Genomic DNA, 24987 nt, shown 5'->3' with positions numbered 1-24987 from the left:
GAATGTTCCAGATTGTTTAAATTCTGTTTGGGGCAAATGACTATTTATCGTACGAAATTATTTTCCTTTCATGTCTATTTTTTCACTGGTGAGTTGGTGCCCTGGAGCTGAGTCTCTGCCCTGCAAACCTAAAATACAGTTTTCCTGGGTGTGTCTTATTTTAATCCACCCCCTTTCATACTATAAGGCTCTGACCTGCCTGGAGCCTTTCCTACTTGGTTACAATTGATGCTTTGTCCTTTAGAGTCATATATGACTAGCCACTGGGTTGATTCAGTGTTCATCTATCAAATATGGCTCTGACAAAAAATTATTTCCCTGGAAATGGGCAGCCAAGCTGGAAAATGAAACCCTGGTCCATATTGAGTCATTTAGGGAGAATGAGTAGCAGTTTCAAAATTAGAGTTAGGACTAAACAAAGAAAAGGTAGGGCCAGCTCCAAAATTGAGAACTAGTCAAAAATCAGCTGGATTTTACTAGAAGTAGACACCTTTGGGGGAACTATCTGTGGTTCAAGAAAGTATGCATACATTGTGCCGTATCTAATGAGTATGGAGGGATAATTTTCTAGAAGTTCATGTTCTTCCCCTGTGGATTATTGATTTCTGTTAATATCCACAGGAATTTCACTACTAATGATGTCAACTTACTCTATATTCAGTCCCTTTGGCCCGGGGACTTAAACTACTTTACATTAATTTTGTCAGTAATTCTTATAACATCCCTGTGTGGGAGCTGCTTTTGAGATGAGGGATGTCAGAACTTGCTCCAGTTTACATAGCAGGTCAGTCTCTGGGATGGAAAATTCGACCCAGGATTTGTGGTTCTAGGCTTAGCATGTTTGGTCACTGAAGTGTGCAGTCTTTCAACTTCACTTCTCTCCCCTTTTCCTCCTCCTTTTTTTCCTCTGCTGGAGGAAATAATATCAAGCAAATAGCGAGGGAATCCGGTCTTCTGAGTGGTTGGAGACTTAGGAATTCTGCCTTTAGGCATGGAGTTTCCAGTCCTTGGCTTGGGATGGAAAGAAACAGCAGAAGACCGAGGACAGTCAGATGTTTTTAATGCTCAGCAGATACTGCTTTGGGTTGGGGGCCAGAGAGAAGGAGGTGAAGCAGCCACTTTGGGGTGGGGTAGAGAGGAGGGTGGAATGTAGGAAGGAGGACGTTTCTCTGTTTTCTTAGTCATAGGACTCTGAATCCCAAGTAGCTAAATTTAGCTCAGGTTCCTGTTGAAAGCATCATTTTTTGGGGGCGGGTGGTAAGGGGAGAACGGAAAACCTTTTTGTGTATCCTGCTCCATGAAGCCAATAGGGAAGCAGGAGGAGGTGAGGTTGCCATAGAGATGGTAGCTGTGTGCAAGGGGAGAGCAGCAGGGTTTAGAATTCCAGGAAGGAAGAGAGAGTGATGTCATCAGATTCCATGGACCAGCCCAGGAACCCCTGTGAGGTTGGTGGGGAGTTGGGTGTGCGTGGGGGGTGGTGGATGGGAGTTTGTGCAGGGGAATTGTGGCTTCAGTAAGGTGTGGGGAGTCCAGTTCAAGCACAGAGGTTGGTTGTGTGGAATCGTGCTGATCTGCGTTAATGCCTGCTTTTTAAAAATCTGTAAATCATTCTGAATTTGCAGAATATTTTCTTTGTTGAAAAGGATATATTCATTTAACAAAGGAGCTAATCTAGATGTAGAAATATAATACCTTTTTAGAGTTACATTCCCTGTAGTATTTGTGTGTGCCTTTATCCTCTGTACGTGAGGGTATTTGTGCACCTATTTTGGATATATAGTTGCCTTTGTAGGATGCCTTTTATGGTGCTGCATGCAGTTAAATGCTTTATTAATGCCTGATTATTATATTTATTTTTCTACGGATGGGTGTGTATAAATAAAGCACACGTTTTATTTTTAAAAAATCTGAAAGAAAATCAAAGCCATTGCTTTTGCAGCAGAAAGGAGGACTGCATGCTTCAGGACAGTTGTTGTGAACATATGCGTGCGTGTCCGTACTGATAGTGAAGGGCAAATGTGTTTCTTTTGGAATGAGTGAGGGGCTAATATTTTTAAAAACAAATATAACAGAGTCTGTGCATCCAGATGAGTATTATCCTTCAAAATAGTCACTTTGACTCTGGTGATACAGCCACTGCGCAAAACATGAACTCTCCTTTGGAATCAGCTTCAGAGATGAGTGATGAGAAAAACATTTTTAATATCTAACATCACATTTTTTATTTAAAAAGAAGACCTAGCTTGATCAGACACTGGATTTCTTTGAGTTGGCTTTTCCTGATTTGGGGTTGTCAAAAAAATCAAATCTATGTTCAAATGATGAGCTTTTGTCCCAGTTAAAGATATTTAAAGTCATAGGTTTAGGTTCTGAAGGCATTTTCATTTTCAGATCAAGAGCTCCTAGATTATGTAGTTTAGCAGTGGCTGCATGAATGATGGCAGCATCTGAGGAATAAGAGCATAGCCTTCTCAGGGCACAGTCTTCTGAGGTGACCCATTTGAACTTATTTGTTCAACTGTGTCTGTTAAAATCAGTGACATTACCATTGGGTGATCGAAGCAGCATTTTGTGGTGTGTCTGAGGGCACAGACTGAGGAACCAGATTGATTCAAGTGTGCACCCCTGTTCTGCTGCTCAGTGACTGACCTTGGACAAGTAGCAGTCTCTTGGTGCATTGGTTTCCTTGTGTCTAAAATGGGGATGATAGTGCTATAAGTACCAACCTTACAGTGTGGTGCTGAGGGAAAGTAAACTAATACAGAAAACACTTAGACATTTGGTATGTTCTCAATCAGTGCTTCCTTTGGCTATTGTCATTAATAATTAATTATACATTTATTTGAATTACAGAATTATGAGGTAGAAGGTTTCAGACACCCTGAATGTCCAGGAGGGAGGGGCCTAGGAATCTATAATTTTTAAGTGATTCCCAGATGATTATGATTAACAGCCAGGTTTGGGAACCGCTGTGTGTAATCTGTTTTGAGTATGGCCCAAGCACTAAAAGTGTCATCATTTCCTGAAATCTTATTAGAAATGCAGACTCTCAGGTGCCACCCCAAACCCAATGAATCAGAATCTGCATTTTTAACAAGATACCTTGCAGTGACCTGTATGCATGTTAAAGTTTAAGGAACACTGCTTTTCTTCTACCAGTGGGAGTAATTGGGTGATAACTAGAGGTTAAAGATGGATTATCTCTCAGTTATTCTCATTGGTAGAAGAGAAACAGTCAGGCTAAGCCAGTGTGTAGATGAGCCTGCACTTCCCTTCCCTGTTGCTTAGCCTAGGGATAAGTGCTTTTCTGGACTAAGTCACTGTGTACCATGTAACAGAAAGAAGAGTGTTATAATCGTGCCTCTGCCTCTACCACTTACTAGTTGTTTGGCCTTGATCTCGTCATTCAACCTCTCTGAGTCTCAGTGTCCTCACCTGATAACGGAAATAATACCTAGACCATGCAATAATGTGCATAAAGTATCTAGCACATTGCAGTGTCTGCACACATAAGTGCCTCCCCCCTCCCCCACCCCCTTCCCCCTTTCAGTGGTGATCTGTGTAGTAGTAGTTCTGTTCCCTCAGAAGGGGCCGCCAGTCGAGACCCAACACCATCCTCTCTGGGTAGTTTCCTTGCCTCTTGCCCTTCTTTGAGCTACCTCGAACACCTCATTATACTACAGAAAACCGTACGTATAGTTTTCTTTGCCACTTTTTTCTATTAAGTGCCTTTTACTTAATGGAGACTATCTAAGAGGGCTGGAAGAGCTATAGGAGTTGAATAGTGGAGCTGGTATAGGAATTAAGGTGTGATGAGATCTGATAGAGGCAGCCCTTTCATGAATTCTTAGTAAGTTGACCATATGTTTTAGAAAATTAATTTGTATTTTAAAAAAATTGCTGTTTAAAAAAAAAACCCACCATGAATTCATATGATTTCATTTAAAGTCTTCTAGACTAGTTGCAAGCAAGAATTAACATGGCATTTATCAGAAGATCCTTGAATTGTAATGAGCATTATCTTTTTTCTGACCAGGGAATTAATATGATAAGGGGAAGTTCAGGGACTTGCTCTGGGGACACCAGAAGTAGATGGCAGAGAGTTTAGGTCAGAGGATTGGCAATCGTAGCAAGTAGGGCATTGGAAGCAACAGCAGGAGTAGGAGATAGAAAGGCCCATTGTCACTCAGCCATACAAATCTTAGGGGACTGAGGGATAAGGCAGGATTGTGAACTCAAAGCGTATAATGAAAATTGTTATAACAATAGCTTTCCTCTATAGGGTGGATACACTCCTGGGTGCTTTGTATATATTACGCATAATCTTAACATCTCTGCAAGGTATAGGCATAATAGATCAAAGAGGTTGAGTAACTTGCCCTAAGTCACTCAGCTAATAGCAACAGAGCTCGTTTGAAATCATGTTGAATAGCAATGTGAGTGATGAGACTGTTTTAAAAGCTAAATTGAAATAGCAAATATATGCCAGTTAAAGTAAAATTTATTTTGTCTATATTGACCTTTATGGCTAAAGGGTTAACATGTTAGCCTATCTCAGAGGGATTTTTGGAATGTTGCAGAATTATCCTTTTGGGATATATTTCCTTTATACTCTGAGGCTAATAAAAAGGTATCTTTTTTTTTTTTTTTAAAGTCTGCAGTTCAGTGAAACAGCAGTTTCAACTGAATATCACTATACAAGAGTTGTTTGACCATGGGATTTTGACTATGACCCATGATAAGAGATCCATTTTATGTGACAACCTAGTGTATAGTTAGATGTTTATCTGTATATATGTGACCAAAACACGTTTCATGGAATAATTTTTACCCTTACTAAACATGAGGTACTTGATTCTTTCTTTCTGTTTAAAAATTCTATTGTAGTCCAGTATAGTGATTCCTAAAGTGTGGTCTATGGACCTCACTTCCCCCGCCCACAAAGGTACCCAAGAACCTTTTAGGGGGGTCTTCAAGGTCAAAACTCTTTTCATAACATTAAGATGTTTTTTGCCTTTCCTACTATGTTGACATTTGCACTGGTGTTGTGTAAGCAATGATGGGTCGTCCTAGAGTGAATCAAGGCACCGGCACCAAACTGTACTGGTAGTCATTATTTTTTTCACCACCACACCCTTGCACTTAAAGGAGGGGTGAAAAAAGTCAGTTTCATTGATATTATATAATGAAATGTGTCAATATTGAGAAGATCTTTATAACTTAGTGAACCAGTATTTTATAAACAAACAATGCAAGATGTTACGTAATCATGATAGGTGAAAATTCATTCAAAATGCAGGACAGGCCAATGGGTTTTATGAAAAAAATTCATTGTTATGGTTTCAGATGTCACACTGCAACTAACTTTTAAGGAACTGTTACTTTTCAAGTTTTGGTATAATATTAAGGAAGAATATCCATAGGTATGTGAAAAGACTATTAAAGTACTCCTACTTTTTCCAAATACATACCTGTGGAAGGCCAGATTTTCTTCATATACTTTCACCAAAATAACATATCACAACAGATTGAATGCAGAAGCAGATATCTTAGCCATTTTCTGTTAAGTGGGATGTGAATGATATTTGCAAAAACAAAATGTAAAACAATGGCACTGTTCTCACTAAATTTTTTGTTTTATAAAATATAGTTAATTTTCATAAAATGTTTTATGTTACCATAATGGTTTATTTTTGGTATTTTAAAGTGAATTAACAAATATTTTAAAAATTATGCAGTTTCAGTTTCTAATAGGCAAATACTAATCCTTTTTAACTCCCATAAACAAAAGTTCTTTGGGATCTCTAGTAATTTTTAAGAGGGTAAAGGGATTCTAAGACCCGAAAGTTTGAGAGCTGCTGCTCTCATTTTTATTTTTTAATAATGGTTGAGGTCTCTTAAATTAAATCAGTCATGAATGGGTCTTGACTCAGTTTGAAAATACACTGAGCCAGAGTTACAGGAATTGCATTGTGAAGGCAGGTAGCACTTTGCTAGATTTTACTAAAGTTGAGTTGATGTGGGAGAACACCCTAAGGTGCAAAGTAAATTGAGTAAAGTTTAGATCTGGAAATTAGCTATTTGCAGTCATCCTTCAAACCCCATCCAGATCTTGCCTCCCATGACTTCCCGTGTTTGTAATTTCTTCATGCCTTTCTCACTCCATTATCAACTTTGTACACTTGTTCCCTCTGGACCTTATATTTACATTTTATTGCGTGATTCATGTTGTGCTTGTTTACATGCCTGTCTCTCTTACTAGACTATGAGTTCCTTAAGAAAAGAATCAGTAACTTATTTGTCTTTCTATTTCTGCCATAGTGCCAGACATATGAATGTCCTTCAGTAAATATTTGTTGAAGGAATAAATAAATGGGGAGAAAAAGGGAATGACCAGGTGAGGCCAGATTTAGAGTGTTTGGAACTTGATCATGTAAGCAGTGGAGGGCCATTAGCATGGGAGTGATATGAGTGGTGTTTGATGAATTACCCTGGCCTGGTAAGAAAATTGGGAAGAGGTGGATGGAGACTGCTGGACCAGCTAAGAAGCTATTATTCAGTTATTTAGGCTTCACTCAGATGACCCAGGCCTGGATTAAGGTGAATGCTTTTGCCAGAGGTAATGAAATATATGTGTCCTGAAAAATATTTACAATAACAGAAACATAATAATACCCCTATTACCTAATATTTATTGCATACTTATAATATCCTGAATACAGTTTTAAGGGCTTTATGTGTATTATCTCATTTAATCTTCACAGCGTCCTTGAGAAGGTACTGTTATTATTCCTAATTTTTGATGGTTAAGTGAAAACAATATGTATTCGTTGTTGAAAAATTGGAAAGTACAGATAGGCAAAAGAAAAAAAAAATGTATGTCACTCTATAAACCCAAACTCAACATCAAGACATATAATCACTAAACATTTTGGGATACATCCTTTTAGACTTAAGGAAAAAAAAGTTATGTATATGTGCTATAAATGCCTGAATATGAGGAAACTCTATATAAGGCTTTAAGTTGTTTTTCCATTGAAAGGACAAGCCAACCTAAATATATAAATTTTTAGGGATGTTGATGAAATAGGCAAATGTCTTTAAAATACTGATTTTATTTATGCACACATGCCTATTCAAAGTCTTATGTAATAATTTAGAAACATTTTATTTTCTATGGTTTTAGGAAGAAAATTTATACATACTCTATGGTATCAGTATCTGTATCATTGCTTAGAACCACTTTTGAGTCTTCAAGTAGTTTTCCAGGGTATATATTGAGATGTGGCACTTTTTTGAATCCATATCTGTTGTAGTCACTGATGATTTTATTTCAAGCTACAAGTACCCATTCAAATAACATCATTATCACCATATTGTATACTGCATTGCTTTTCAAAAAATGTTTTTATTGAGATGAAATTCATATAACATATAATTAAGTCTTTTAGAAGTGAACAATTTGGTGGTATTTAGTACATTCACAGTATTGTGCAGACACCACCCCTATCTAGTTCCAAAAATTTTTATCACCCCATACCTATTAAGCAGTCACCCGCCATTAAGCAGTCATCCTCCATTTCCCCTTCCTTCTATCTGCTTTCTGCCTCTATGAATTTACCTATTCTTGGTATTTCATATAAATGTAATTATACAATATGAGACCTTTTGTGTCTGGCTTTTTTCATGTACCATCATGTTTTAAAGGTTCATTCATGTTGTAGCATGTATCAGCACTTTGTTCCTTTTTAAAGCTGAATAATATTCCTTTGTATGTGTATACAATTATTTATTTATTCGTTCATTGATGGACATTTGTGTTATTTCCACATCTCAGCTATTTTGCATAGTGTGTACAAGTACTTATATGAGTACTTGTTTTTAATTCCTTGGGGAATATACCTAGCAGTGGAATTGCTGGGCCGTGCGGTAGTTCGATATTTAACTTTTTGAGGAACCGCCAGGCTATTTTCTTTAGTAGCTACACCATTTTATATTCCTACCAGCAGTGTACAAGAGTTGGTCAGTTTATTTTTAATGAGGAACACAATATGATGGGGAAAGTAAAGAGAAAATATGTGTGGCCTTCGAGTTTATTAGAGCTTTGTATTTCAGATTTTGCTTGATGGACTTATTAAATATTTAGCATCATTTCAGCGCCAAGAATGAAATTTAGCTTAGGGAGATGTATCTAATCTATTTTAAGTGGCAAACAGACTAAGAAGTGAAGATCAGAGAAGTGAAAGAAGGGAAATTTAAATAGACTGTAAAACTCCTTGAGGACAAAGGCCCTATTCATCTTTGTATCCTCTGCATTTAATAAAATACTTGGCATGTCATAAGCTGTATTGGGGGGGTGTCCCCAAGACTTGCCCAGCTCCAGTGATCTGCTAGGATTTACAGAATTCATTGTATAGACATATTCATGGCTATGATTTATAACAGTGAAAGGATACAAAGCAAAATCACCAAGGGAAAAATTGCATGGGGTGAAGTCCAGAAGAAATCAGGCTCCAGCTTCCTAGAGTTCTCTTGCAGTTGAGTCACGCAGGATGTGCTTACTTCCTTCAGCCAGTGGTGGCAGTGTTGCCTACCAGGGAAGCTCATTAGACTTAGTGCTGAAATTTTTCTTTTTGGGGCACGGCTGGGAAGGGTTGTTCACATAGGCACTCTCTGCCTAGCACATGCTCAAATTCTAGACTCCCAGGAGGAAAGCAGTGTTTGGCATAAACCGTATTGTTTGCACAGTTTAGGCACAGTGAGCCACTCTTACTAGTTCTGGGAATAGAACCCTCCATCTAAGTTCCCAGGCACCAGTCAAGGCCAACCAACAAACTGCCCTTTCTAAGTATAGCAGCCAGGACTGCTTTGTTCATTCTTTTCCGGTACATAGATGTTTAGTTCTTTAAAAAGTGTTGCTAGGTTCTGTGAAGAAAAATAAATGCTATAGTAGGGAATCTGAGTATAAGACCAACCTGGATTTGCATTATGGTAGACAAATTGCATCATTTTCTGAGCCTCAGTTTTCTTAATATTGAGAGATATATTACAGAGTTTTAGTGAGAATACAAAGTGATAACGTATAGAAAACATGAAGCATAATGACTGTCCTGTGTGAAATAAGTGGCTATTAGCATTTTGTTTCAGCTCATCTGTACCAATCTGGGTCCAGTCAGGATAAAGAGACTATAAGTAATTTAGACAAGGAATTTAACATAAAGAATTGTTTACTCTAACAGCAGATTGAATTAATAAGGGATTGGCTTGTAAGAAGTAAAGAGAACTCTAAGGAATAGCAGATGTAATACAGTAGATATAAAATAATGTAATAATATGATTGATAGATGATAATATATCATTAGTATAAAGTTAATTTATAACAGCAACTATCCTTAGGGCTGAGATAAAGCACCCCCAAAATGAGCTGTCTCTTTAAAAAAAGATGGGGTATTTGGGGTAGAAGTGGTGAGTGTAACAAAGAGCTACTGTCTGTCAGTTTTCTTGATGGGGAGGTGGGACGAATTACCCTATGTTTTATTTTATTCTATTGTAGTGTGAAAGTTTAGTCGACCAGTTACCCATTGGACCTTCTGTTGGGCCTGTGTTGTTAGATACTACCAGATTCATATCCCTTGTAAGCCCTCTTATCTTTGGGAACCTTGAACCCTGTATGGTTTGGATGCGGAATGATGTCCTGTGGTTGCTAAGCAGTCTCTTTTCCTGACCCTACTTGTTGCTAGGATTTGTTTTTGTACGTAATAGCATGGGAACTTAGGTACATCTTCAGTTCCTGTGGTGTTCCCTTCCATGTCCCTGTTCAAAAGTAGGCTTACTACTTGAAAAACAGTAACTTGGGCTGCAAAACAAGGTAATGAAATACCCTGGGAATTTGCTTTTGATTCTTTTTTTTTTGATTTGCTTTTTTTTTTTTTCCCCTAGCCATTATGGTCTAAATCAGTCTTTCCCTCCATTGCTAAATGTAAGGTAATGTGAAATTAATTTTCAGTTGGGAGTAAGTCAGTGAAAAATTTGGGCTTGTACCATTGCCCAAGCTTTGTTTGTTAGAGGACAGCTTCATTCTTCCTTTCCTTTGCTTCCTTTTACTTTCCTCTCCCCAAATTGCATGGTGGCAAGAATTTATTTTGTTCCATTCTCAGTATTTTTCTTCCCCTTCCATTTTGTGAAATTGGTTTGATTTTGTTAGACACAAAAGAAAAACAATAGGGTGGGTTAAATTTTTTTTTCTGATTGCTTGGTATAACTTCCTTGTGCATTTCCAGTTTTCTGCACCTGCTCCTAGACAACCCTCATCATTGATGGAGGCCAGTAAGAAATACTCTTGTAATAAATCTCTGGACGCTGAACACATGACCTGTTAAGTAGGTGAAACCAAGGGAGACGGCAGAGTGGTGTCTTCCCTAGGCTCCTCAGTTAGTGTTTTATTGATATTGCTTAGGATTTATAGCTAGCATGTTATTTTTTTAAATTAATTAATTTATTTTATTTTTGGCTGTGTTGGGTCTTCGTTGCTGCACGCAGGCTTTCTCTCGTTGCAGTGAGTGGGAGCTACTCTTCATTGCTATGTGCGGGCTTCTCATTGCGGTGGCTTCTCTTGTTGCGGAGCACGGGCTCTAGGCGCTCGGGCTTCAGTAGTTGTGGCACGCAGGCTCAGTAGTTGTGGCTCGTGGGCTGTAGAGCGCAGGCTCAGTCGTTGTGGCTCATGGGCTTAGTTGCTCTGCAGCATGTGGGATCTTCCCGGACCAGGGATCGAACCTGTGTCCCCTGCAATGGCAGGCAGATTCTTAACCGCTGTGCCGCCAGGGAAGTCCTGCTAGTATATCACTGCTATATTTCTGTACCGAAAGCAGGGCTTTGTTGATTTTCAGTTTTGTTAAGTCCTCTTAGTATCTCTCTTTTAACTGTATTTTTTAAATGCTTAAGGAAGCAGTTCTTTTCTATTGTACCTCCCAGATGCAGTATTCTGGGTAATTTTCATTTGGAATGGGCAAATATATTGGCCCATTATGTATATCTAAATAATCATTTAGAAATGATGTTGATGATTTTCAGAATGCATTTAGAAAAGTGGCTTTAAAATCCATTGTGTCTTTTCAGCATGCATCAGTCCATCACAGTGTGAAGGTCTTGTCCTCCAATAAGAGGTTAGAGGCTATTACCCACTCAACTCTCCCCCCCCAACCCCCAAATCCCATACACACTTTTCCAAAAGATCTTCTGGAGTCCTGTCGTTCTTCTTTTTTTTTTTTTTTTTAGGGGGACAGATTTGGAGGCGTATTAATATATATAATGTTTTAACAATATATAATGCTTTTCTGTAGAGTCTTCGTTTCTGTGTGAGGGCTTTCTCTAGTTGCGGCAAGTGGGGACCACTCTTCATCGCGGTGCGCGGGCCTCTCACCATCGCGGCCTCTCTTGTTGCGGAGCACAGGCTCCAGACGCGCAGGCTCGGTAATTGTGGCTCACGGGCCCAGTTGCTCCGTGGCATGTGGGATCTTCCCAGACCAGGGCTCGAACCCGTGTCCCCTGCATTGGCAGGCAGATTCTCAACCACTGCGCCACCAGGGAAGCCCCTGTCGTTCTTCTTATAGGTGTTAGTTATGTTATCAATCACATTATTTTATAATTATTTTGACTCACAGCTCCTCAAGGGCAGGGATACCAGCACTGTACTTGTCATAGAGCAGTTGTTGAATCCACTTTTACCGAATGAATGAAGATTCTTCTGCTTAAATGGATTTTTCAAACATAGGTGCAATGGGAGCTTCTAAGCAGCTAGTGAAGAATACAAATGTCAGGTAATATTTTTCTTCACTTCCTTCAGTGTCCGTTGTACGTGCACGATCCATCACAGTTGCTGTATTTGCCAGTTACTTAAGGATCCTTCTGTTACTCTTTCACACACTCACTTACCAGAAGCTTCTAAACAGGTTTCATTGCTATCTCTGTAGTAAAATTCTTATGGTTGGTATTTTATTTCTTATATATTCTTTTTATTTTTGAGCAGCTTCTGTGCCTTGGCAGTCAGTTTCTAAGTCTTTCAGTCTTACTAGGTCAATAACTCTTGCTTATAGCAGTATAGCTGCCTTTCCTCTTTGGAGTTTAACACATCTGATTTCTGTCCCATCTGTTCCATTAGCTTGCCTTGTAATTCCGTGTCTGCTATAAATTTCAGTTATTTATGTATAACTGAATCACTTTGCTGTACACCTGAAACTAATACAACATTGTTAATCAACTATACTCCAATATGAAATAAAAATTTTAAAAAATAATAACTTTCAGTTATTATTTTTACACTGATTAAAAACTCAGATCTGCATGTTTTTAGACAATCATAGTAATCTCTACCAGGACCAGTACTGGTTTGTACTAGTTGTCATGAAGTAGCAGAAGTACTGGGAACAGAGTTAAAAGACCTAAGTCTGAAGGCAGCTCAGCCACTATCATTAGCTATTTGGCCTTGAGCAAATCATTTAATCTCTCTGAAATTCAGTTTTGTCATCTGTAAAATGAGGGTTATAAAACCTATTTTCTGCATCGTGAGAACTAAATAAGATTATGTGAAGGTGTTTTGTACATTATAAAACACTGGTAATAGTGACTTCTTTGGTTCTTTTTTATGCTCTAAGTAATACATGAATTTTACATTTTGTAAATTCAAATAATTCAGATAAAGCATGCCCTCTCTACCTTCCACAGATCTCATTCTTCTCCCTAGAGGGAACCACTGTTAGAAGTTTGTTGTATATCCTTCTAGATCTTCTCTATGCATTTATTTACTTTTTTATATGCATGTAGAAATACCTCTTTTTGTATTGTGATTTAAAGGAATAGCACACTGACTGTTTTGCTGTCATTTAATATGATTTGAGATAGTTCATTGAGATTTTACCTTTTAAAACACTTGCAGTTTAACAGAGGATGTTGAATAGTCAACAATATCAACAATAGTTGATAACACTACTTCTCTATTATTGAGGTGCTTTTTAGTTTTTCAGTGTTGCAAACAGCACTGCACTGAAAAATCTTTGCACATGCTTCTTTGAGCACAAGTTCAGGTGATTCTCTAGTAGATAAAGAGATCAGAGATATGAAATTACAAGAAGGTATGAGTATTTAATATTTTAATAATTATTGTCAAATTGCTTTCCAAAAGAGTAGTCCCAGTATGCTTATCTTCCTACTATTAGATGTGAAGATATCTATTTACTCTTCTTCCTGCCAATTTGTCATATTTTCATTTTCATATTTGTCAGTCTATGGGTGGAAAGTGATACCTCAACTCTAAATGTTCACAGGCAGCAGTGGTTTGTGAGTATAACTGGAAACAACTTAAATATCTATTAACAGGAAAACAAGAGGGGAAAATAAATTGTGACATAGTCATAAGATAGAATATTAAGCAGTAGTCAAAATTAGTGAAATATAGTGACATGCGTAAGTGGAGATAAATCTCGTAATATGAGAAAAAAGGAAATTGCTATACAATAGGATTCATTTCTATAAAATTCAAAAACATGCAAAGTTCATGCATTTTGAAGGGACAGATATATACGTGGTAAAATTAAAAACGAAAGCAAACCTTTGTCGTTAAGTGTAGTCCACTTTCAGAGAGGCGGTGGTGTCTGAGTGCTGGAGAGTTCCAGGTAGCCTCGGGTGAGAGATGGGGAAGAAACGAGGACTACTTTGCTAAGCAGGTGAAGGAGGAAGTCCGTTTCCTCTGGCACATCTCTGTGTACCTGTTACATCTGTCTTTGCTGTTAAAGTTTTTGACAATACTTGCTTGTAGGAATGTACTTTTTTTTTCTTTACAAAAAGTTTTCTGCATTGTTGAACTCAAGAATATAGTTTATACATGGGATATCTCTGGGAGTGACAAATCTTTGTTAGTGATGCTTTTGGGTGTTTTTGATGACTTTCTTCATCCTATAACTCCTTCCTCAGACAATCTTGAAATTTACTGTAGAGGAATAATATGGAATGGTTATTAGAGAATTTGATAAAGCGGGAGGAACAGGGGCTTTGGAGTCCAACAGACCTGGGTTAAAAGTTTGACTTTTCCACCTATTAATCTGTGCTTTATTATCTCCTTCTCTTTGCCACTTTCTCTTACTCCTCCCCTCCATCCTGAAACCATGCCTGATTGGTTGCTCAATATCTAGTGGTTATTATCACATTTATCATCATCATTGTTAAAATCTGTAGAGAATGGTATTGAAGTAAATGTATAGACTCCAGAACAAACAAGGCACTTGGGGATTTCGGAAGGAGCCCTGTTCTTTTTGTTATGGTCTAAGCTGCGTGTGTCTCCCCTGTAAAAATTTGTAGGAAAATAGCCAGCCAACATTGCCTATTATTATTATTTTTAAATAACAGGTTTATTGACCTATAATTCACAGACCATAAATCTCACCCTTTTAAAGTGTTTTTAGTGGTTTTTAGTGTTTTGTGGTTTTAAGCAAAATCATAGAGTTGTGAGTCCATCATCACTAATTCCAGAACATTTTCATCACCAAAAGTAAAACCCAGTACCCATTGGCAGTCACTCCCTTTAGTCCCTGGAGCTACTAATCTACTTTCTTTCTCCATAGATTTGCCCCTTCTGAATATCTCATATAAATGGAATCATATAATTTGTGGCCTATTGTCTCTGGCTTTTTTCACTTAGCATGATGTTTTTAAAATTCATCTTTGTTGTATCAGCACTTCATTCCTTTTATTGCCAAATAATATTCAGTTATAGATATACAATACTTTGCCTATCCACTTATCAATTGATGGGCATTTGGATTATTTCAACTTTTTGGCTATTATGAAATAATTCTGCTATGAACATTTGTGTACAAGGCTTTATGTGGATGTATGTTTCCAGTTTTCTTGGTTATACCTAGTGTGGAATTGCTGGGTCACATGGTAACTCTTTTTTAACATTTTGAGGGACTTCCAAACTATTTCCAAAGTGCCTGCACCATTTTATAGTCCCAACAGCAATGTATGAGATTCCGGTCTCTCCACGTTGTTGTTATCACTTGTTATTGTCTGACTTTTTGATTATAACCATCCTAGTGGGTGTGAAGTGTTATCTCATTGTGGTTTTGATTTGCATTTTCCTAATGACCAACAGTGTTGAGTATCTTTTTATGTGCTTATTGGCCATTTGTATATCCTGTTTGGGGAACTTCCTGTTTGCAACTTTTGCCCACTTAAAAATTTGGGTTGTCTTTCTGAGAGTTCTTTTATATTCTGACTACAAGTCCCTTATTGGACAAAGGATTTGCAAATATTTTCTCCCATTCTGTTAGTTGTCTTCCCACTTACTTGACGGTGTCTTTTCTTCCCCAGCTTTATTGAGACATAATTGGCATTAACATTGTGTAAGTTTAACATGTACAACTTGTTGGTTTGATACACTTAATATGTTGCAAAGTGATTACCACCATACCTTTAACTAACACCTGCAACATGTCACATAATTACCATTTATTTTTTGTGGTGAGAACATTTACAATCTACTCTCTTAGCAACTTTCAAGTATATCATTCAGTATTGTTAACTATAATCACTCTGTGTACATTAGATCCCCAGAATTGATGGTGTCCTTTGAAGCACAAAAGTTTTAAATTTTGATGAAGTCCATTTATCTACTTTTCGTCATTTGTGTCTTTGTAGTCATATTGAAGAAACCATTGCCTATCCAAAGGTCATGAAGATTTAATCCTTTGTTTTCTTCTAAGAGTTTTATGATTTTAGGTCTGTGATCTATCTTGAGTTAATTTTGTATATGGTGTAAGATAGAGTTCCAACTTTATTCTTTGACATGGCATATCCAGTTGTCCCAGCACCATTTGTTGAAAAGGCTATTCTTTCTTCCATTGCTTTTCTTGGCACCCTTTTGAAAACTCAGTTGATTGTAACTGCAAGAGTTTATTTCTGGACTCTCAGTTGTACTTCATTGGTCTGTACGTCTGTTCTTAGGCAGTATTACACTGTCCTGATTACTGTAGCTTTGTAATGTGAGTCCTTCAACTTTGTTCTTTCTCGGGATCATTTTGGCACCTATAATTTTTAAAGGCAGTTATCTTTGGTGTAGTCTCTTTAGGGAGACTTAATTTATAAATGTCCAAAATAGAGATTTAGGAAAAAAAAGGAGAACTTGGGTTGTCTATGATTGAGTCAGCAACTGAATGCCTAATAATTTCTGGTTATTGAACCTCATTTATTTATTTACACATTCTTCTGAATGTCCACCATGTGTTAGACACTGTGCTAGGTTGTGGGGAAACCATGATGAACAAGACATGGGGTCTGTGCAGGGAGCTTAAGTTGACCCCTGGCTTTCATGTTTTTGAAAGGAGGTGGACTTTCGATGATCAAAGATATGGATATAATCATAGCAGATGTACCATCAGGTGGCAGGTTTACTCTCGTCATAAATGAAGGTCCTATCAATGAAAATTCTTCTTAACTTACTGTTCTGCTAGTAGGAATGGAAGAAGAGGATGCATATCTTTCAGATAGCTGTGTTGAGCACCTTGGAAAAACTATGAAAGCACTGTGTTCTCATTTACACCTTTGTGTGCACATGTATCTCCTCCCATTTAAAAGTTCCCTTGAAGGCAAGGGGCTTGTTTTACTGACTTATTCTGTCAGTCATCTAAACAGAACTTTGAAAATATTAGGTATTCAATATATGTTGACTGAATAATTGAATGAGTCAAGTAAGCCATAAGTGAGTGCTCATATTGTATGACATTGTATTAAATTAGGGTTTGCATAGCTTTTATTCGCTATCATTCTTGCCCTCAAGGATCTTGATTTAATGGTTAATGTGAGGATGAGGCACTCAGTATGAAACACCTTTACAAAAAGAAGATGTATTAAATTATAAATAATATGAAAAGTAAATTGTACAAATAACCCAGTAAATTTTAACTTATTACACATATTAGGAGTCACTTGAGTTCATAGGATGATGTAGGATGGTAGAGGAAGTCCGGAACAGAGGTGGACTTTCATCTAGGTTTAAAAGAACTGAAGGAAAGCAGATTGATAGAGAGGAGGGACTAAAACTTTACCAGGTCAAGAGACAGTTCTCAGTAGGGGTGGTACTGTCTCCTTCCTAACAAGGGGACTTTTGGAAATGTGTGGAAGTTTTTGGTTTTCCTAGTGTTCAGGACACTGAAAGCCTACTGGCTTTTAGAAGTTAAGGGCCAGGCATACTAGAGTCCCACAGTGTGAAGTTAGGAATTGATCTGCCCCAAATCCCAGTAGTGCTCTGTTTGAGATACACTGAGAAGGAAACATGTAGCTGTACAAGGAGGAACGTGGTGCTTATGAATAGTGCTCCTAAGCAAATACTGTTTTTTATTTGTTTTTGTTTTTTTTGATATCATACGTGCTAAACTGAGAGATGTATATAGTTAGGTAGAACACCTTAGGAACTGGTGCAGGAATTTATGTTTGATCATTTTGGATGATTTTGATGATTCTCAACACTTTCTTTTGTCTTACGGTTTTCTTTTCTTTCCTTTGTCTTAGAACGAGCCTCTGACCCCAGGTTATCATGGATTCCCAGCACGGGACAGCCAGGTTGGTATAAGCTGTTTATAACTCAGATAATTGTGTGTGTGTGTGTGTGTGTGTGTGTGTGTGTGTGTGTGTGTGTGTTTTATCTAAGGATGCTATGATAGAGAGCATTTCCTGAAATTATTTATTTTGGAGAGTGATATGGTTAATTTCAGCAATGAATTTACATTTAGAGATATAATAAAATATATTTCTTAACCCTAAAAATATTGTAATCACATTATTGAAATTGTGGATATTATAGGGGGAAAGTCACTCAGGCACAGTCGTAATTGCTTGTTTTTTCTTCTCCAGGCTGTATGATAATTTTTTAACCTGGTTTTCTTGATGTCTCATAATTCTAAATGTTGGACTTGTCTCTTTATTCCCAGCCACTTAGCCCCTGCCTGCACAGACTTTTTGAGTCCCTGCAATAATCTGCAACAAGAAAATTCCATTCTCCTCCCTGGGGGAATTCAGCCTTATGGTTTTAATCAGGGAAGGCTTTCTTGAGAGAGGGAAGTTTCTGCTGCCTTTCTTTGTTAGATAGGGAGGATGATTGGAAAAAGCCCAGGCTTTATTGTGGGTTAGAGCAAAACTGTTTCCTGCCAGGATATCCTCGGTATGGTTTAGGTGAGTGTGTCAAATGCTTTCCCTATCCTTTTGCTATTTGGAGCAGGTGAGGCTGACACAGAGTTAGGGTAGAACAGGTTAGGCTGCCTCAGAGAAATGGTGTGGCTTAAGACACCTAGCCTCTTTGCTATTTGGGGATATTGATCTTCTTCAGGAGATTTAAAATGGTAGCTCCTAGAAACATCTCTCAATTTCTAGCCATCATTTATAGCTTTGAATGTCTATCCACCATTCCTTACAGGGTTGTCCAAAAAAAGCCACCATTATTAGGCTTGTCCAAGGGATATGTCATCAGAGTGCTAAACCAAAGGGTTGACATAGCTCTCCTTTCCAGAACTTAATTAAATCTCATCAAAACCCTGAAGCTGATCTTAAAAAACCAGGATGGCCCCATAATCAATAGTCACCTATTTGAGGGCCTTCCAGATTGAGAGTATTTGCCCAGTTCTGGTACTTTTGGTGTCGTGTTGGCATCAGACTGGTCCCACGTAGGGTATGGAGAAAAGGGGGGAGAGAAAATGCTGCTCATCTCTGTGTTCATCTCCCAGTGGGATAATCATTGTCGGAATTGAAGATTGTCCTATGGAAGCTCTTGGTGAAAGATACGGTCATTTACCCCAAACCTAAAGAGAATATAGAGGGTCTTTCTTTTATTTCTTTCTGCTTTGGGTCTGCCCTAGATAGAGCTTCTGTAAGCTGTGAAATTTATGTCCTTTGATAGTATTTCTATATCCTGGCCAAAAAATACTGTTGCCTGGAGATCTAGCCCCCAACAATTCTGATTGAGTGAGTCTAAGATTGGGCTTAGCCTTTCAAATATTTAGAAATTCCTACAGGTGATTTGTGTAGCCAAGGTCAAAAACTACAATCCTATGGGCTGCTTTAAAACAAGTGATATTTTCTATTTCATCGTGTACTTTCTACTTAGGACCCTTAAAACATAAGGGATCATGGTCAGTCTCTGAATCTAGTTTTGTATACTCATGCAAATATTTACTTATAAAATGTTGCTTATTTTGGATACAGGCTTATTTTAGATACAGGAAGGTAAAACTAATCAAAGTTAAGTATGGGAATAGACTTACTGAGTTTAAAAGAATCTGAAAAAGTACTGTATAATGCTGTGTTCTTCCTCTGGGGATTACAGATCAATAAAGAATTAAGCAAAAGGAGTTAAGAGGAATTTGTTAAAGCACAAAAAGTAGTCTCTGCTTGGAACTACTTTATTTTTCCTTTCTTTTGCAGCCGGACTCACTTCTGTAGCCTGCACGTTACTCATACTGTCTCTGCTGTAGGCCTATACAGACCCTTTTGCTGTGCTTTATAGCTGCTTAATTTACATAGAGGCACATTCTGATGGTGACAGGTTTATTTTAGTTTATTTTCTTGGGCTTTATTTTGTTTTTCTGTCTGGATCTTTGAATTAGAGACCTTAGCATAGTGCAAACAGGCGAATATTGAATAGCTGCTTGTTGCATTTGATGAATACAGAATCCAAATGAGTCCTGCTAATTAATGTGCCTAACCTTGTGAACTCTCACTTCATGCTCTGAGATTTGGGAGGCATTTATCAGTGTGAAACACTGGTCACTGAGCAGCCCGAGTTGGGCAGAAACTGAACTTGTGATCTTTACAACTTCCCAGAGTGGTTTGGCTCAGCAAATCCAGGAACCAGAGAGTGGGGTGAAGGTGAATTTTAATTGTGTGACTCTTTATTTGCTTTTCCTTATTCTTTTATGTTTCTTTTCTAAATAGATAGGAACCATCCCCAGACAGGATTTCTATCAGCATCTAATGGTGATTTTAAAAGAGATAAAAATGATAATCTTTTGACCACTGCAGAGAGCTTTCATCAATATTTTCTCATCTCATCCTTACCACCAACTCTTGAATGGATAAGGCAAGTATTTCCTTTGGAAGGATAAGGAAACAGGCACACAGAGATTAAAGTGACTTATCCAAGGTAACAGTACAGGTTAGCAGCTGAATAAGCACTGAAATTTGTCCTCTATTTGTTGAGGGTCCTCTATACTGGGGACTCTTGACTCACAAAGGGAAAATGTGGTCATCTGCAGTATGCCTGCTCACTCACTCTACTTATTTATCATTTGGGGGCTTCACAGATCCCTTGATGTTGAACTTATGAATCTAGGAGTCCATGACCCTAGTTAAGAATTATAACAACAAAGTTCCTTAGCACTGAGTGGGCCAGTATTTCACTGTTACAGTGACCCTTTTCACCCTGTTACATACACCCCTGGTAACGCATTTGAATTAAAAACCTGTGAAGGGGGCTTCCCTGGTCGCGCAGTGGTTAAGAATCCGCCTGCCAGTGCAGGGGACATGGGTTCAAGCCCTGTTCCGGGAAGATGCCACATGCCACGGAGCAACTAAGTCGGTATGCCACAACTACTGAGCCTGCGCTTTAGAGCCCGCGAGCCACAACTACTGAGCCCACATGCCACAACTACTGAAGCCCGCGCACCTAGAGCCTGTGCTCTGCAACAAGAGAAGCCACCGCAATGAGAAGCCTGTGCACCACAATGAAGAGTAGCCCCCGCTTGCCGCAACTAGAAGAAAGCCTGTGCGCAGCAACGAAGACCCAACACAGCCAAAAATACATAAATAAAATAAAGTAAATAAAAGATTAAAAAAAAAACCTGCGAAGGAAAGGAGGGGGAAAAGAAACCACCTGTCACCTTGTAGAGGTTTTGCTTTTTTATGCAAGGTCACCTCAGCCTTCTTTCCCAGTTAACAGGCTTTATGGGATGGCAATCCATTGCTTTTCTAAAACTCTCCAAGCACGTCACTGTGCTTGCTAATGTGGTCTCTCCGTGCAAGTGGAGGAGACAAACATTGTTCCAGATTAGCAGAAGTGCAAACCAGCTCAGAAAGGCTGAATGCTTTATCTAAGGCCATGCAGGATTTTAGGTTGATGACACAATGTAGTGGTTTAGATTCCTAGCTGACCATCTCTTTGTGATTTATGTGTACGTGCACATGCTTATGATAGAGTTCCCAAGTGTTGATTAAGGGTGGAATAGTTTGTGGGTTTGTAATGTTCTCTAAATGAGAGAATATTTGTGTGTATTAGCTCCAGAGTTGTTATTCAGGAGGGACCTGGGAGCAGCAATCTGATTAGAAGGGGCCTTAGTTCTGCATAGCAAACTTACTGTTTCTGCTCATATTGTTCGTTTATTTGGAATGGCTTTCAGGGGGCTCCTGGAAAGTACAGTGGGAGTCCTAAGGCTAGCCCCTTGTCTGTCACCTCTTGGTGCCACAACTTATGTCTGTTGTAATTAAGGTGACTGTGTAGTTTATCATTCAAGTTGGGGCACTTTTGAGAGAGAAAAGGGATGCTAATGTGGAAACAGTCCCAGGCAAACTGTGATGAATGGGATGTATGGTCATCCTAGCTATGATTAAAGAAATACAGCAAGTGTTCCCTTAACTGGAGTGATCAGGTTTGGGATTATGGCATGGCGGATTGCCCACAGTTGACCTGTGGACATGAAGCGTTGACATTCACATGGCACAGACTCTTGGTTGGGTTCAGGATGAGAACCTGAAGATGAGAGCACAGACTCTTGGTTGGGTTCAGGTGTTGCATCAGCTATGGAACCAAGAATGTTAGTAAATTATGAAAACTAATGTTGGTGAGGAATTCTGCAGTTTACAGTGTATGCTTCCATGTATCAGTATATTCAGTTTTTTGTTTTTTTAAATTTTATTTATTTATTTATTTATCCATGGCTGCTTTGGGTCCTCGCCTCTGTGCGAGGGCCCCCTCCAGTTGCGGCAAGTGGGGGCCACTCCTCATCGCGGCCTCTCTTGTTGCGGAGCACAGGCTCCAGACACGCAGGCTCAGTAATTGTGGCTCACGGGCCCAGTCGCTCCGCGGCATGTGGGGTCCTCCCAGACCAGGGCTCGAACTCGTGTCCCCTGCATTGGCAAGCAGACTCTCAACCACTGCGCCACCGGGGAAGCCCTATATTCAGTTTTGATCTTCAGAATAGCTCTGCTAGGAAGGTCAGGCTTTATTATCCCTATTTGGTAGCTAAGAAAACCAAACCAGAAATTTTTAAATGAATTTCCCCATGTCACAGAATTAGTGGCACAGTTAGACTTGAGTCCTGGATTCTCAGCCTCCATGTCTTGTATTTCCCTCTTGTGTTCTTCTGTCAGTGTTCTCTCCTCTTTGAATGGGGATGTTCTCTTCCTCATGTGACAAGATAAGATACTATGGAATCTTTGGAGAATGTAACAGCTTGGAAAGTCTTCACATGAACTGGAGGTCCCTTGCATAACTTATTTCTATCAAGTTTACTTCTTATTTTGTTTGTTAAAATAGCTTATGGTCTACAGTTTGTCTTTTTGTATTTTATTAACTTACTTACTTTGCTTGCCAGCAGCACTGTGGACTGTGATTATGATTTGCTGTTTAGATTAGAGAACACTGCTTTCCTGGGAGTGTCAAGAAAAACATGCCCATGAGGAATGACATAAACCTTCCTTTTATAATTTTGCATCTTTACGGTAAAGAAAATTAATGTCACAGTATTAGACTCTGATTTTTTAAATGCTAGTCAGTGGCTCCTTAGAAAAATTTTTCCTTCACTTTTCTAAAAGTCTGTTGAAAACTATTATATGGACATGCTCAAGTGATTCCCCCAAAATGGAAATATCAAAGGAGATGTTTAAGTTGACAGATGTGACTTGGATAATTAGGGATTTAAATTTGGAGTAGCAGCCTTACTTTTAATTTAGAGTATAGATTTTAAATGACATAAGAGATTTTTTTCCCAAAAGTATTTTCTTTCTTCTTAAGAATTTTTAATTTCCTTTTTTCTAACCAGTTATCTTTGTTATCCCTGGAATGGACTTTATTTTTGTCCAGTTTTTTGCAAATGAACTTTCAGGGCTTTTACTTATTTTGATTGGGAGCCATGGGCAATAGCAAATGAATTTTCTGTCATACTCATTTGGTTTGGTGGCAAAGAAATGATGGCTGCTTTTCTTTCCTTGGGGAGATTTGGAATGGAGGACATAGTGAGGGTGTTCAAGTTCTAGCTCAGTGATTTCAAGCTTAAAAAAAAGATGGCAACCTCTAGTGAGTAATACCTTTTGCATTATGACCCAGTACACACACACATACACACACACACACACACATAAATGTAACTTAGAGTTAAATGAGTCTTACCAAATAATACTTAACCCTTACTATGTTCTAAGCACTGATATTTTCCATTCTCTTCCATTCCATTAAAAAAAAAAACCTGTTGATTATGACCAACAGTTGATTGACCAAAATTGATTTTCTGAACCCACTAATGGATTGCAGACTGTAGTTTTGAAAAACAAAATTCTAATAATTGTCATCCTTAAAAATGCCACCTTAAAGAAAACCCATATATAGCCTTTAGTCGCCACTTCACCTTTCCCCATCCCCCGACCCCAGCCCTGAGCAACCTCTAATCTACTTTCCATCTCTGTGGATTTGCGTATTCTGGACATTTCATAAAAACAGAGTCATACAATATCTGGTCTTTTGTGACTGGCTTTTTTCACTTGGCATAATGTTTTCAAGGTTCATCCCTGCTGTAGCATGTGTCAATACTTTATTTCTTTTTTTGGTGGACTGTATCCCATTGTATGGATTTAGGAGTATTTCTATGTGCGCTTACTGTCTACCTCTGTAATTCATCCTCTCCCCCCTCTTACCATCAGCTTCAGCCTCACTGGGCATTCTTTCCATCTTTGAACTCGTCGAGCTTGATCTCAGCTTCAGGTCTGTGGAATCACTGTCTCCTCTACCTCAGATCTGCAGTGCTCTTGACCCAGATCTTCACCTTCTCATTCAGGTCACAGGGACAAAGTTTACTCCTCAGAGAAGCTTCCCTGACCACACCAATCTAAAGTTATCCACATACGTACCCTGACCATTCAGTCTTATCTTCAGCTCTCTCATCATTATCTGAAATTATCTAGTGTGTGTACTTTATTGTCTGTCTCTCCCACTAAAATATAAGTTCTGTGTAAGCTGTGACTTTGCTTAGAGCAGAGCCTGGCATGTAGGAGGAGATCAATAAGTATTTGTTGGATGAATAAATGAAAATTATTCTCAGTTTAGTGTGAAACTTTTAAAAGGTTTTAAGCAGGGAGCGACATGACCTATTGTACATTTTTTAAAACAACATTGTGGTTGGTGTAAAGAAGGAATTTTTAGAGCCCCCCCCCCCCCAGCAAAAGGCAACCTTAGAACTGTCTAGGCAACAGCTTTATCATTTGCTGTGTTTAATATCAGTTCCAGCTAGTACTTAATTGTTGAATGAGAAATTTTATCCCACTGCCCTCTCCCAGTTGGAGACTGGATTAAAATAATAGGTTCAGAAGTAAAATGTTTCATACCTCTCTTATATCTCACAATCCATAGTAATTTGTTTTACTGGCCCTTTTTCTTAACTAAAAATGCTTCTGCTTTGCTTTTAAATTACAAAAAGTATGAAATCGCTTTCTTTTCTTCCTACTAGGTTATCTAGAACCCCACTTTCGGCCTTTATGCAAGATTTATTCACATGGTTGCATCTCTTCAGTATCTGACATCGGGTCACCCATCAGTGGTTCAGGTCCTTCTGTGGTGTTGCCTTACACCCTCTAGTGGATGAAAGGCTGGTAGATGCTGCAGCGTCAGCACTTTTCTCAAACCATTAATCAGCTTCAGACTTAGTGTTGCATTTTAGATCATTCCATCCTGTAGATAGTTCA

The 24987-nt window shown here is 38.5% G+C and overlaps 1 protein-coding gene across 17 annotated transcripts in view; it reads left to right on the top strand.

Annotated features, from left to right (window-relative positions):
* The window catches only part of RBFOX2 (RNA binding fox-1 homolog 2), a 266331-nt gene that overhangs the window by 59346 nt on the left and 181998 nt on the right, over positions 1-24987 (top strand). For all 17 annotated transcript variants that reach the window (XM_059936866.1, XM_059936865.1, XM_059936869.1 and 14 more), the window contains exon 2: positions 17560-17610. In XM_059936866.1, coding sequence (XP_059792849.1) covers positions 17560-17610 — 51 coding nt within the window. The remainder of the gene's footprint in view (positions 1-17559; positions 17611-24987) is intronic.

Source organism: Balaenoptera ricei, chromosome 10 (assembly GCF_028023285.1).
Source record: "Balaenoptera ricei isolate mBalRic1 chromosome 10, mBalRic1.hap2, whole genome shotgun sequence".
Taxonomy (NCBI): Eukaryota; Metazoa; Chordata; class Mammalia; order Artiodactyla; family Balaenopteridae; genus Balaenoptera; species Balaenoptera ricei.
The sequence above is the reverse complement of the archived record's forward strand: the minus strand, read 5'-3'. Positions and strand labels throughout refer to the sequence as shown.